Source organism: Gopherus evgoodei, chromosome 3 (assembly GCF_007399415.2).
Source record: "Gopherus evgoodei ecotype Sinaloan lineage chromosome 3, rGopEvg1_v1.p, whole genome shotgun sequence".
Taxonomy (NCBI): domain Eukaryota; kingdom Metazoa; phylum Chordata; order Testudines; family Testudinidae; genus Gopherus; species Gopherus evgoodei.
The window spans coordinates 71,499,178-71,515,181 of NC_044324.1; the positions used below are offsets into that span (position 1 = coordinate 71,499,178).

The 16,004-nt window shown below is 41.9% G+C and overlaps 1 protein-coding gene across 4 annotated transcripts in view; it reads right to left on the reverse strand.

Annotated features, from left to right (window-relative positions):
• Window positions 1-16,004, reverse strand: part of PHIP (pleckstrin homology domain interacting protein) — a 337,941-nt gene that overhangs the window by 288,330 nt on the left and 33,607 nt on the right. For 3 of the 4 annotated variants that reach the window (XM_030555793.1, XM_030555789.1, XM_030555794.1), the window contains one exon: window positions 4,804-4,964. In XM_030555793.1, the coding sequence (XP_030411653.1) occupies window positions 4,804-4,964 (161 nt within the window). Of the gene's footprint in view, window positions 1-4,803; window positions 4,965-13,574; window positions 13,909-16,004 lie in introns of those variants that run through there. The other variant, XM_030555795.1, reaches the window with a different exon arrangement.

Sequence of the window (16,004 nt, forward strand, 5' to 3'; positions counted from 1 at the left end):
CCTCTCCCCTCCCCTCCCCTGTGTCAGATGGTACAATATGACTGATATCCGTCGTCATCATCAGCCCATGAGTGCTCCTGGTTGGCCTCAGGTGAGGTTGGCCTGGGGCGCCTGGGTAAAAATAGGAATGACTCCCGGTCATTCCCAGTAGATGGTACAGAACAGCTGGTAACCGTCTTCATCATAGCAACTGGGGGCTGAGCTCCATCAGCCTCCTCCCTTTCATGTGTGAAGACAAGATTCTGTACTGCCTGGTCTATCATAGCAGCAGGATGCTGGGATCCTCTCCCCTACACCGTTTAATGTCCTGCCTGGACTATCATAGCAGCTGGAGGCTGCCTCCGCCTCATTTTATCTCACTAACAAGTCAGTGTTTCTTATTCCTGCATTCTTTATTACTTCATCACACAAATGGGGGGACACTGCCACAGAAGCCCAGGAGGGTTGGGGGGAACAGGGAAGCAACGGGTGGGGTTGTTGCAGGGGCACCCCCTAGAATGGCATGTAGCTCATCATTTCTGCGGGATCTGACACAGAGCGGATGTGCTCTCTGGTTCTCTGGTACACTGGTTCTCTAGTACACTTGCACCATATTCTAGGCAGGATTGACTATTTTTAGATACCATAAGGAGGTATTGACTCGGGGAGTCATTCCCATTTTTGTCTTTGCACCCCCGGTCGACCTCAGCCAGGGGCACCCATGACAGCAGCAGACAGTACAGAACGACAGATAACTGTCATCTCATCGCCAATTTACAATGGCATGGCAGACAGTACAGAACAACTGATAACCGTCTCTGCTATCTTGCAAAGGCAAATGAATGCTGCTGTGCAGCGCTGCAGTACCGCGTCTCTTAGCAATATCCAGTAGACATACGGTGACAGTAAAAAAAAGATGAACGGGCTCCATGGTTGCCGCGCTATGGCGTCTGCCAGGGCAATCCAGGGAAAAAGGGCACGAAATGATTGACTGCCGTTGCTTTCATGGAGGAAGGAATGACTGATGACATTTACCCAGAGTCACCCGCGACACTGTTTTTGCACCATCATGCACTGGGGTCTCAACCCAGAATTCCAATGGGCGGGGGAGACTGTGGGAACTATGGAATAGCTACAGGATAGTTATCTACAGTGCAATGCTCCAGAAATGGACGCTAGCCTCGGACCATGTCCGCACACGCCGAATTAATGCGCTTAGTGTGGCCACATGCACTCAACTTTATACAATCTGTTTTACAAAACCGGTTTATGTAAAATCGGAATAATCCCGTAGTGTAGACATATCCTGAAGCTCTCTTTGGACCATTAGCTGCAGGGCATTATGTTTTGAGCCTCACTGTTCTTCATCCAGTATGTACTTGGAGAGAAAATGTAATGATAAATCCCTGAAAGAGACTGAGTCTTCATCTTTGGAAGATGGAGGGTGTAACCCTAGCAGCATCCCAATGCAAGAGACTCAGTGATATCAGGTAATAAGTTTCAGTTGGCCTGACCAGTTCAGTGTATCAAAAGAAAGCTAACATACTGATCATTAATATTACTATGTAGTATATGTACAGAGGACAAATTCAAAGTTATAGGCATACTAGAAATTATGTCATTAAAATATATCTGCCCAGCAGAGCTGAAATTACCCCATCTAGACAAAGGAATGTGGTTCTGCCAGATATTACCAAGGTACATTAAGAAACAATGGGAATGCAAAGAAACAAGGTGAAGAGATAACCACTCCTCATCACAGCAAGGAGAGGAGACTTGCTAAAATGCAGATTGCTCTGTTTCCTACAAACATCAGCAGGGGAAGAAACCAGCATGGAATCTCCTTCACCACCAGACTCCATGTCCCCTTTACCTTGCTGAATAATATTCAAAATAATCCATTTCAAAGGTGCACTAGACTGTAAAAGAGTGGACCAAAGAACCCTACTTTATCTTTCACTTAAGACAACAAAGGAACCCAGCACTTTGGACTTTATGGGAGATCCTGACCAGAGGAGTGGTCAAGCCATCCTGCTCGAAGTTGGACTGGTAAGCAAACTATCCTGAACAAAAACTATTTGTTTTGTACTTGTTTTGTTAAGTCAGGCTCTAGAAAGCATTTTTTCACTTTTATTTGCTTGTAACCACTTCTAACTCTACCCTTTATACACGATTTTAAGTGAGTTCCTATCTCGGTTTGTTTTTAATCTTGTTTTACATTTAGTCTAAACCAACCCTGAGTTGTGTTTGATTAACTCCAGTTAATGTACCAAGCTGATGGGTACTGTATCTTTAGAGGAACCAATGAACCTTAATATCTCTTTTAATGGCCCAGGACAGGCCTGGACATTGCACAGCACATGGTTTGGGGAAAATCTGGAACTGGGAGTTATTGGGGTCATTTTGCAAGGGTAACTGAGGCCAGAGTGTGGCAATGGTGTAAAAAGCAGGTTTCTGGAATCAGAATTGCTTAGAGCTGCGTAACACGTAGACAGTGCATGACTGTATGCTGGCTGGAAGTGTCCAGACAAGGGAGCTACAGCAGAAGAGCACTTTGAGGAACTCAGGCTACAGGGCAGGCAGTGACACAAACCCTACTGGTATGGATTGCAACCCAGAAGATCACAGATGGTCAGAAAGAATAAGAGATTCCCTGCCACTTGATTATTACCCACTTAAAAATTTAGGAAAAAAGTGAGCCTGACATTTTTTACTTCTGGAGGTGAACTTGACTAGCATGGGGGGATTTAGGGACTTGTCCCTAAAGAACTGCTAATCAGTAAGGACTGAGCCTACTGAGTGGCATGTGAAGAACACAAGTCATCCAGACTGAGCTTCTTCTCCTATCCAGGGCATGGGCTGGAGGGGGGAGCAACTATGAAAGAACTCTGCTTCTGTGGCTGCTGACAGGGCCTGCTCATCAACAAAGCAAGCTGAAAGAAGACCAAGTGACTGTCCATTTTGCCTGCTCTGCCATGAAGCTGACACGTGAGCAAAATGAACAGACGCTTCATCAGAAACCTGGAAACTTTCATCCCTTAAGGAAGTGGAGAGTGTGGAGTGAAAAGATAATGTTCATTGCTTTTAAACCAAAAAGTTTTACGAGCTAAGATTGCAATAGATAAAGAGCACTGCACTATCCCTCCGCTTGTATTGCCATAATACCTGGCATGTAGGCAAGCCTCAGAGTTTCACAGACTAATATCAAGCTGTTTCAGATTGGGAGGTAAATTCTAAGGCCAGAAGGGACCCATTGTGATCATCTAGTCTAACCTCCAGACTAGCACAGGTCCTAAAACTTCCCTGAACTCCCATTTGAACTAGAACGTATCTTTTTAAAAAGCATCCACCGTTGATTTAAAAATTTCCAGTGATGGAGAATCCATCACAATAAAAAGTTTTCCAAATGATTAATTGTTGTCAATGTTAAAAAAAGGCATGCCTTATTTCTGGTCTGAATTTGTCTAGCTTCAACTTGCAGTTATTTGATCTTTTTATACCTTTGTCTGCCTATACGTAGATCCCTTATCAAATTCTGTTCTCCACACAGGTACTTACAGACTGATCTAGTCAATATTAGACTCAAAGAATTCAATTTGTTTAGGCATCAAAGAGGTGGCTAAAGCATGGTGTATAAAGCATGTTTTCTAATCCTTCAATCATTCTCATGGATCTTCTCTGAATCCTCTCCAATTTATCAACATCCTTCTTGAAGTGTTGACTCCAGAACTGGACACAGTATTCCAAACACAGGGCCATATAAAATCCCTTCTATCTGATATTCCAAGGTCTGCATTAGCCCTTTTAGCCACAGCATCACACTGCTAGCTAGGATTCAGCTAATTATGCACCACGATGCTCAAGTCTTTTTCAGTGTCATTGCTTCCCAAAAGGAGTCCCTCATCCTCTCTGATCTATATTCTTTGTTCCTAGATGTATGACATTACATTTGACTGTACTGACATGCATATTGTTTGCCTGTGGCCAGTTTACTTAGCAATCCAGATTGCTGTGTCAGCTAATTATTTTTTCCATTATTTACCTCTCTCCCAATGAATCTGCAATCTTTATCAGGTATATTTTCTTCCAGCTCACTGACAAAAGTCTTAAACATCATAGGGCCAAAAATCAATCCTTGTGGGACATTTGAAACATGCTTGCTCAGTGATTCCCTGATTACATTGAGACCCATCAGTTACCACTTTTTAATCCATTTAATGTGCCATGATGATTTTGTGTCCTTCTGGTTTCTTAAATTAAAATGTCATGCCTTACAGAAGTTTAAATATATCACATCACCACTATTACCTTTATCAGCCAAATTTATAATTTCATAAAAAATATACATAATTACTTTGACAGGATCTATTTCCATAAACCCTTGTCAATTGGCAATAATTTTAACACCCTCTAAGTTCTTTATTAATCTATACCACGGGTTCAATTACTTTTCCTGTGTGTATGCTATCTAAGAAAATTTAGGGGAAAAAGTGGGGGGCAACCAAGATTTACCATTCATTAAAACAACCAAAATTTACTTAAATCAAAATTACCTTTTAAATTTAGCTGTGGAAAACCTGTATGTATGTCTCAAATGGTAATTTTAAAAAACTGTGATTGTCAAGACAGATATTCAGTAATATTCTCTTTAAAGAAATCTACTTTAAATGTCAAAGTCAACAAGTCATGCATTTAGTTATCACTTATCTGCTCTTAATACATAAAATGAGTACAGTTTAGGATTCCTGAGAACAGTGGTTATTTGACCATATGTTCTGAGCTATATTTAAAACAACAGTATGAAAATAAGGAATTTGTACTTACAGTAAATATCCGTCTGCCAGTCCGATCAAAAGTTACGCAGTATACAGAAGATAAGTGTCCTAGGATTCGTTTGTGCATTTTCATATGTTGATACACAGCAGTTGGAACAAGTTGTTCAAGTCTGTATTTTCCATTTAGTTTTCTTGAAAAAAGGGTGTCCGCTACCAAAGGAAAATATAGTAACAGTGATTGTATTTTGTACTACAGCTAAGCTGCTTATCAAAAAAAGGAAAGTTACACACAGTATTTGATCACTTACAGTATGTGCAACTTTTGCAATCATTCTCCAATTTTATGGTAACACATAGTTTAATCAAAATCCATAGCACACTTAATGGGGGAAAAACCATAGGGCAAAAATATTTCAGATGATCTTGTCTAGTGTTTCCATCACATGCTCATAAATCTACGTCTTGCTTTTCAAAGATACAAAAGGAAAAATAATCAACTGGTTACATACAAGTTTGGTATGAGTCTAGTTCTCTTCTGCTTAAGGTGAATTCTAATTTTGACTAGTGAAGCTTTGTAAACAATTCTTTTAAAATGCAAAAAGGTTTGTGAGGAGGAAAGAAGTTTGCTCCTCGTTCCTGTTTTGATTCTTGTTATAGAAGTCAGGAGTGCTAGATTAACAACCTCCAAGAAAAATAAGATTGTAAATACAGCTCAGCATAGTGATATTTAGATCACTTACCCCTACAATAAACTCAGGTTTAGCAACAATGAAACTTGACATACATACACCCAGGTTAACGCTAACCAAATAGTTCCTAATCTGTGTTTAGAATCTTTATGTTGCAGAGGCAAAGGGAAGCAATATATTTTATTCACAGTGAAATTGTGATAACGCAGATTATAGTTTATTCGGCCTCTGATTTTTCTTCGTGTTTTCAATTGCACATAAACACATTAGACATTTTGGTAATGTTAACTCACATTATAGGGACAGTCCTGGTTAAGAATTTAATTCATTTATTAGCCAAATTCATTCTGGCCAGCACAGGCTACACCTCACTGCCCCAGCAGAGCCTGCAGGATTGTGGGAGCAGAGTTTCTGTTCTTGTTTTTTTTAAAAAAAGGCAAAATTGCTCCTTGAAGAGAGGTGGTGTTTCCACTGCCCACACTTGCCAAGGAGAGGCAGCTTTAGACTTGACTAGGAATCCATTGGAGTCCCATTAATTCAAGTTGCTTGTTGGAGTAGCTGAACCCCCAGCCACACCAGCTAGACCTCTCTGCCAGGTCTTTCACTTTTTAGGTTGCGCAGAACCAGTTGACTTCCATGCAAAGCTGTGTATCAATTTTGCCTCTTTTTGGCAAGTTAATTCTAGTTTAGAACAACAGAACCCAGAGTGCCTCTAGCCCTGTAAGTGGAAAAACCCAGCTTCTGCTTTTAACAGTTCATCCTACACTAGGCAAAATGAAATCAATATGTAGATTAAATAAAAGAATCCGGGACTTCCCATTTCTAGATCAGCTATGATACAGAGTTGCATTACATAAAAACCTTGAACATTTAAAACGAAAGATTAATTTGATTGGACTAAAAAGGTTAAATATCTAGTGGTCTGGCTGGTAAAAAGTTTCTAGTGAAATCATATCAAATCCATCAATAGTGAAAAACAAAATGTTTACTGTAAAACTTTTTGTTTGCAGGGAGATTCTCAGCTGTCAATATGCTCAGAAACAAGACAGTGCAATTTAGCAGAAAAGCATAAGACCACCAAAAAAACAACTCGCTTTATAATTACATGTAACTTATAAGGATACTTAGGAGTTTATAACCATTTTACATAATAAAAAGATGTAAGTCAGATCATTATTTTACAAAATGAAATACAAAGCATGTGTTTTTAATGTAACAACTCTTATTAGCTACACAGCAGAACACAGAGGTCTACACAGGCAAAAGAGCACCATTTGAATGCAAGTATCCACCACCAAGATACTGGGCACCTCTCGCATCAGGTTTCAGTTTAGGACAATGGTGGGCAAACTTTTTGGCCCAAGGGCCCCATCTGGGTATGGAAATAGTATGGTGGGCCACGAATGCTCACAAAATTAGGGGCTGGAGTGCAGGGGAGGGAAGAGCTCTAGCTAGGTGTGCGGGCTCTGGGGTGGGGCCAGAAATGAGGAGTTCAAGGTGCAGGAGGGAGCTCCGGACTGGGGCAGGTGGGGGGGCCTGCAGCTGGGTGTGTGGGCTCTGGGGTGGGGCTGGGAATGAGGGGTTGGGGGTGCAGAAGGGGGCTGGGACCAACGGATTTGGAGGCCAGGAGGGGGGCACCAGGGTTGGGGCACGGGAGGAGGTCAGGGGTGCAAGCTCCAGACAGGGCTTACCTGAAGCAGCTCCTGGAAGCAGCGGAATGTCTCCATTCTGGCTCCTACGCAGAGGTGCAGCCAAGAGGCTCTGCATGCTGCCCCGTCCACAGGCGCTGCCCCTGCAGCTCCCATTGGCCGCAGTTCCCAGCCAATGGGAGCTGCAGGGGCAGCACTTGTGGTGGGGACAATGTGTGGAGCCCCCTGGATGCCCACATGTGAGGAGCCTGAGGGGGGACATGCTGCTGCTTCCGGGAGCCATGCTGAGCTACAGCACACGTGGAGCAGGGCAAGCCCCAGATCCGCTCCCCAGCAGGAGCTAGAGGGCTGGATTAAAACGTCTGAAGGGCCGGATGTGGCCTACCCCTGGTTTAGAACATGGAATGGAAGTTTCAGTAGTCATGAAAATGGATGACCACTTGTTCATTCCTGAGGGCCCCAGGAAAGTACTGAGCCAGATGAAATCCTTCCTTTTGGCTCTCACACAATGGGCAACTTCCCTCATACCAATTTGCTCATCTGTCGAGTCCCTCAGAGCTCTATTCCTACATCCATCCTGTTCAATATCTGTATCAAACTATTGGAGAACCTAGTGAGATATCATACTGTCAAATGTCAATCAGTTTTATGTCTCTCTCACTTCCACTGCCGGTAGTGCTATGACCCAACTATATCAATGTCTGGCCAAGATCAGCAAGCAGATGAAAATAAAGCTGAGGTTACCTTGGTGGGGAAAGAGAAACATTTTAAAGAGCTAGCCACCGTCATTTCATCATCCACTGCTGAGGCAGTCTGTCAATATAGAGAGAATTTTAGTACTCCCAAGCTGTTTCGCTCAAATAAATATTTCTACCTGAAACTGGCAAGCAGGTGGTGCCCCCTACTTTCCCAATAATGATCAGACCACGGTGATCTATGCTAGTCTGATTTCCAGGGTAAGTTACTGCAATTCTCTATACTTTAAAATGATTACATAAAGACACAAACAAAAAATATTTCAGCTGATCCAGAATGTATCAGCTGTCATCCTGAACAATATCAGTTGCCCAGCACACATCCTTGTGTTCTGAGCATTGCATTGACTCTCAACAGAATGCCAAGTTAACTTCACAAATTTTAAGGCCACAAGGGACTACTTTGATCATCTAGTATGACCTCCTGCAGAAGAAAAACCAGGACAAAGCCTCATCCAATAATTTCTGGATCAAATCTATAACTTCAGTTTGAGCTATAGCATGCATATATCTTTTAGAAAGACATTCAGTCTTGATATAAGAACTTCAAGAGATGGAGGATCCACCACATCCCCAGAGAAATTGATCCAATAGTTACTTAATCTCTCTATTAAAAATGTGCACTTTATTTCTAGTATTAATTTGCCTAAATTCATCTTCCAACCATTGCATTTTGTTATGCTTTTCCGCTAAAGAGCCATCCATTATCGGAAATCTCTTCCACAGAGGTACTTGGAGACGATGACCAAGTCACCTCTTAATCTTAAGTAAACTGAGCTTTTAAGTCTCTCATTATTAGGGCATGGCTACACTTTCAAAGCGCTCTACATTTGCGTTAAACCAGCCTTCGTACAGTGCAGTAGGGAAGGAGCTGCAGTCTGTCCACACTGACAGCTGCAAGCGCACTGGTGTGACCTCATTTGCAGCACTTGCAGCGGCCACAGAGAACAGTGCATTGTGGTAGCTATCCCAGCACACAAGTGGCTGCAATGTGCTTTTCAAATGCGGGGTGGGGTGGGGTGGAGTGGAGTGTGACAGGGAGTGTGTTGTGTGTATGGGGGGAGAGAGAGAGGGGGTTTCTGGGGGGCTGAGAGCATGTCAGCATGCTGTCTTGTAAGTTCAGACAGTAATAGATTCCCCCATCTCCTCCGCCTTGCTCTCTCATACAGCATTCCACAGTAATGGTTTGCTTTGATATCCGCATTCCTGCAGCGATTCCAAAACAATGACAAGAGCTGCCACTTGACTTAAGGGAATTAGTTGACATTTCTGGAGGTCAATCAGAGCCCAGTAATGCAACACTTGGTTCACACTGATGCCTAGGCATTTCACCTGAGGTGCACCAAGCATTATGCTTCTCACCAAGGTGGATTACCAGGAGGATTCTAGCCAGGGAACCAGAATGCTTTAAGTGCCTTGCAAGTGTGAACAGGTCATGAGTTAGGGCGCCAGGGGCTGCTTTAATGTGCTCTAACTCGCAAGTGTAGCCAAGCCCATAGGCATGTTTTCCAAACCTCTAATCATTCAGAGTCATAGATTCCAAGGACAGAAGGGACCATTTTTATTATCTACTCTGATTTCCTGTATAACAGGCCACAGAACTTCCCCAAAATAAATCCTAGAGTGTTGGTTGTTTTTTTTTTTTAGAAAAACCTCCAAATCTGGATTTAAAAATTGTCCGTGTTGGAAAATCCATCCTTGCTAAATTGTTATAACGGTTAATTACCCTCTCTGTTAAAAATTTACGCTCCATTTCTATTCTGAATTTTTCCAGCTTCAGCTTCCAGTCATTTGATTATATTATACCTTTCTCTGCTAGGTTAGACTGAAGATCCCATCATTAAATATTTGTTCCAGAGGTAGATGCTTATAGATTGGAATCAAGACATCCTTTAACCTCTTTGTCAAACTAAACATACTCAAGGGGCTCAATCTCTATAAGGCATGTTTTCCAATCCTTTTATCGTTCTCCTGGCTCTTCTCTGAACCCTCTCCAATTTATTAACATCAGTGAACACTATTGCCTTTATCAATCACATTTATAAGCTCACCAAAGAGAGATATCTAGCTTGACAGGATATATTTCTTATTAACCCATGCTGATATGCATTAGTTACCCTCTTTTAATTCTTTATTAATCAGCCACTTCATTATCTTGCCCGAGCTCAATATCAGGACGACAGGCCTATATATGGATTACACAGGTCATCCCGTTTACCCTTTTTAAAAATTGGCACAATGTTAGCTTTCTTCCAGTTTTCTGGAATTTCCCCAGTGTTCTAAGACTTACTGAAAATCAACATTAACGGTCCAGAGAGCTCCTCAGACAGCTCTTTTAAAACTCGTGGATGCAAATTATCTGGGCCTGCTAATTTAAAAAAAAAAAAACCTTACTTTAATAGCTACTGTTTAACATCCTCCTGAAACACTAGTGGAATGAGAAGTGGAATCTGAGACCTCCATGACAAAATTGTATCCTTATTCATTACTATCAACTTCCCCAACTTCCATTTCTTATGCATTATTTTTTAATTGTTTGTTATAGCTGCCTTCACTTCCCCTTTAAACCAGGTCATTTTTTTAACCAGTACAGCCTCCTTCTTCAGTTGTGGAATTGGGGCCTTTAAGAATACTTTACTAGATGCCCCAAATGATTCCCAATCATCATCATCACTAGCATCAACTTCCTGGACACCCCAATCAGCTTCAACCATGGAACCCTCCAGACAACTATATATAAGAAGTCCAACCACCACACCTATCTTCACAGATCCAATAATCACCATATACATATCAAGCAATCAGTTATCTATAGCCAGGCAGCCAAATACTACAGAATATGCTCCAAGAAGAAAGTCCAGGACACATACCTTAACGCACTTAAAACTGCCTTAACCAAACAAGGACACTCCACCAGAAAAGTAAATCACATCATTGGAAAGGGCCATGCAAATACCATGACAGAACCTGCTACAGGACCTAAATAAAACCCCCTCTGACTGCACACCTTTAGTTATCCCTTATTACTATGCAGTGGAACCCATACGAGGTATCAAACAATTATAACCTATATTTGATGGGGACTACATCCTGCAAGAAATTTTCCTGAAACCCCTCTTCTGGCATTCAAACCTCCCAACCTCACCAAGCCCATCACCGGAAGCAAAATCCCCCAAAACCAGCACACACCAACTGAAAGTGGCACCAGAAAAACAGATGCAAAACCTGTAGACATATCTCCACTGCTATGATGCTTAACACGCTCCACACATCTCTCAAGATCCTAGGATCCAACACATGCCTATGAACATCGTGTATCTCATCTAGTGCACTAAATGCCCCATCATCATCTATGTGGGTAAAATCAGACAGACAATCACTACTCTCTTGAATGAATTCACACAGAAAAATGATAAAAGATAAAAAAGCCCTCTCACCTGTAGGTGAACACTTTTCACAAAGTGATCACTCTACATCTGACATCTCAGTCCTCATCCTCAAAAGGAAACCTGCACAACATCTTCAAAAGATGAACCTGGGTGCTTAAATTCATAACTCTGCCAGACACTAAGGCCATATCTACACAACAGACCTTACAGCAGCACAGCTGTACCACTGCAGCTGTGCTACTGTAAGATTTCCCGTGTAGCCACTCTATGCCAATGGGAGAGAACTCTCACGTCAACATTATTAAACCACCTCCCATGAATGGCACTAGCTATGTAAACGGGAGAGCATCTCCCGCCAACACAGTGCTGCCCACACCAGTGCTTCTGTCGGTGTAATTTATGTCACTTTCACACCCAAGTAACATAAGTTATATCGACAAAAGGGATAGCATAAACATAGCCTAAAAGTCATGGTCTGAGATGGATTTACAGCTTATTACAACAATCTAAAACCCTGCTAAACCTGCCTCCTGCCCCCCACCCTCACATGACTGGAGAGGTATTAACAGGCCACCTAGCTTAAATGTTTCCTTGAAATACTTATGTTAAACAATCTGTTCCACCTTGTATTTAGCAGTGACACTCTGAGGCTTGGTCTAAACTAGAAACTTGCATTGGCATAGTTACATCTCTCAGAAGCGTGAAAAATTCACATCTCTGAGAGATGTAGCTGTACCAACCTAACCCCCAGTGTAGACAGCACTAGGTCAATGGAAGAATGCTTCAGTCAACCTAGCTCCCGTCTCTTGGGGATGTGAATTACCTACGCTGATGGGAGAACCCATAATTTTCTTCTGAGATATTAGTGATTCGGAAACAGGTAATGCCAACTTTCACAGAGTGCAACTCCTCCTTCCCTTTTTCCCACTTCCTAAATAGGTTATAAACATTTATTTTAATATTCCAAATATGCAAATCATCCCACCAAGTTTCAGTAATACCAATTAGAATGAATTAATGCTAAAAATGAGCCATTCCAATTCCTCTTGTTCATTATCTAGGCTCCTAGTTCTTTTCTGAACATAATTTTTCAACATCTGTTTTGAAGTGTGGACAATGGAATTAGACATGGTATTCCAGTAATGGTATCAATAATACCATTCCACACATATAACAACCCCCTCTCTACCGCTACAAAATATCCTTGTGCTTTTGCATCCAAGAATTGCTTTTACCCTTTTAGCTAAAGTCTTGAAATAAGAGTTCATGTTAAAATTGATTATATGCCATTACCCCTAACTCCTTTTCACTGTCACTGCTTTTCAGGATATAGATCCCCACACACATCACCACCTTATAAACATGACCATCTCACTTTGTTCCTAGATGCATAACATTGCAGTCAGTGTTAACACCCCTATTCAAAAGAACCCACTTTACGAAGTGATCCAAGTCAGTCTGTATAACTGAACTATCCTCATCATTATTTACCACTCCAACTTATGTGTCAATTGCAAACTTTACCAGCAATGATTTTATTATTTTTTTAAAGATCACTGATAAAGGTAATGAATAGCATTGGGCCAATAACACAAGGTTCCTGCAGTACTGCACTAAAAACACCTCTTCTGGATAAATATTGTCCCGTTACAGTTAAGTTGCTTTTCATAGCACAATTTTTATTTTTCTTAATGAGAGTCAGCATCACCCAGTGGCTAAGACACTTTACTGGGAGTTAAAAAAAACAAAACAAAACAAAAAAAACTATTTTCAGCTCTTCCACTTATCTCCATGCCTTAGTTTTCCAATTTGTAAAATGTGAATAAGGATATCTACCTTCCGTTATAAAATGCTTTGAAATCCACAGATAAAGTACTATAAACTGCTAAATATTATTCACAGCAGCAACATTACCTATATTAAATGAGTATACAGCAAATGTGACTAGCTACAATCTGTACTATAAACAGCAACATCCAGTCTTAAGTGACTGGCTGCACTACACACAGGAGACTGTGTACTTGCATTTTTCTGCATGTGGTTTTAAGTGTTTATACTGCAATACCAAAGAGCAGTTAAACAAAAGTTTACATTTTTATTTCAGAAATACATCTAAGAAAACTAGGAGAATGAAGGTTTCAGCTACAAGTGAACTTTTTGGATTTTTAAAGAACTACTTTAAGTATCTGTATTTCAAACATGAAAAAACTGAAGTGCTGATATTTTAAGGTTATTTGTAAAATAATATTTTCTTATATCAGAAATTATGCATTTCTTTTATGCAATTCCTTTTGGATTTAACTAAATTTTTCAAACTTAATAAGAGCAAGTTACTCACTTTGTGCAGTAACGATGGTTCTTCTTCGAGTAGCGTCCCTATGGGTGCTGTAGTCACTGTAGGTGACTTCCAAGCAGGATCCCTGATGGAGGGTTGGGGCTTCAGAATTAAGTCCGTCATGGATGACAATACTGCGAAGCTGAACATGGCATCGGAAGCAGAGTCTCTAGTAACCACATAGTGTTCTGCAAAAGTATGAGCACACGTCCAAGTTGCTGTCCTGCATATTTCTGAAATGGGGACATTTTTAATGGACGCAACAATTCTGGAAACTGATCTCATGCCTAGGGATTCCAGGCAGAGGTAACGAAGAACAAGTATGACAGCAGTAGTTAATTCAGTTCAAGACCCATCTGAAGAGTCTCTGAGATGCTATTCCTGCACCTTTTGATCTTTCCGCAATTGAGAGGAACAGTTTAGGAGATTTCCTAAAGGCCTTCGTCTGAGCCAAATAAAAGGCCAAGGATCTCCTAACATCCAGTGTATGTAGTACAGCCTACCTGTTATCATGGCGAGGCTTTGGTTAAAAGGTAGGAACATGAATGAGCTGGTTTATGTGAAAAGACAAGGTCACCTTAAGGATGAACTCTGGGTGTGGTTTGAGAGCAACCCTCTCTTTAAAGGAAATTGTGAAGGAAGGGTGTGCCATTAATGCTGCTATTTCTCCTATTCTTCGCACCACGGTGATGGCTACCAGGAATGCTGTCTTCATTGACAGATGCACAAGGAACAGGTGGCAAAAGGTTCAAAGAGCAGTCTAGTCAGGCTGTTTGATTCAGGTCTCATGTTAGAGAGGGGTGTCTGGGTTGGGGAAAGATTTCCTATGCCCTTGAGAAAGCTCTTTGTCATTAGATCGATGAAAACCAAGTACCCCCTCTATCTGCTGGTGGAAAGCCACTGTGGCCGCAAGGTGTACTCTGAATGAGCCAAAAGACAGTCCTGCCCTCTTGAAGCCTAGTATGTAGTCCAGCAAGACAGGGAGGGAGGAAGATATTGAGGCAATTTGATTGGAATTACACCAAACCTGGAACGTTTTGCATTTTTGCAGGTAAATGCGACGGGTGGCTGATTTCCTTCTGTGCAAGAACACTTCTTATATCTCCTCGGAGCAGCAGTTCTCTATCTGGTGGAAGAAGCCAAGCCTTGGGCCACAAGATCCATTGGTTGAGATGGAGGGTTTGTCCATTGTTCTGTGAAGGACATGAGGAATGGGCTAAAGAGAGATTGGAGGACGTCACTAGCTGTGTCAGTATAGATACAGCGAGGTGGGAGCAATCAGCACAACTTTTGCTTTCTCCTTTATTTTTATCAGGACCTTCAGCAGTAGAGGTAACAAGGGAAGGCGTATAGGAGGCCTGTGTCCCATGGAAGATGGGAAGCATCCCCTAATGACTGTTTTCCAAGGCCAGCTCTGGAACAATAGAGTAGGCATTTCCTGTTCAGGTAAGTATCAAACAAGTCTATAATTGGGATTTCCCCACTGATAGAATATGCACCGGAGTATTGTTGCGTTCATTTTCCATTTGTGGTCATGAGAGAACATGCGGCTGAGACTGTTCGCTGTTATATTCTGTACTCCTGGCAGATAAGTGGCTGATATGAGGACATTGTGGCGAATGCACCAATTCCATAGTTTTAGTGCTTCTGTGCACAGGGAGGAGGATCTGGCGCTCCTGTGATGATATAAAACATGCACGCTATGTTGTCGGTCATGATTTTTGTGGGAGTGTCCCTGATTAGTGGAAGTACATGAGCACTCACATTACTGACCGCTCTTACTTCTAAGATGTTGATACGGAGAGTCAACTCCATGAGGGACCAATTGCCCTAAACCCTGCAGTAGTTCAGACCCGAACCTATTACGGATGCATCTGTTGTGAGAAGCAATGTTGGGGGAAAAGGGAGGTTGCATAGACATTCATAGGGTCTTTCTACTATTCCATGGTGTGCTAGACCCTGCAGGTCATAAACAGAGGTTTGTCTGATCTGTCTGTTTGATGTGTAGACAGATCTAAGCCATGCCTGTAGGCACCTCAAGTGTAGTCTGTAATAAGAGCTCACAAACATGCATTCTGCCATGTGCCCGAGAAGTCTGAGGCAATATCCGATTGGCATCTGTGGGCTGGCTTGAACTGCATCTCAGAGTGGTCAGAGTGTGAAATCTGTGTAGTGCGAGGAGTGCTCTCATTTGCACTGAGTCAAAATCAGCCTCTGTGAACTCCAAGCACTATACTGGAGTCAAGGTTGATTTTTGAGCACTGATTTGCAAGCCCAAATGAGAGTGTATGTCTGCAGTCAATTGGATGGCCCAGACGGCATCTCCGAAGCAGTCGGCTCTGAGGAGACAGTCATCCAAGTAAGGGTAAATCATGATCCACAGAGTACACAGATGAGCTGCTACTATGGAGAGGATTTTGGAGAATACTCTGA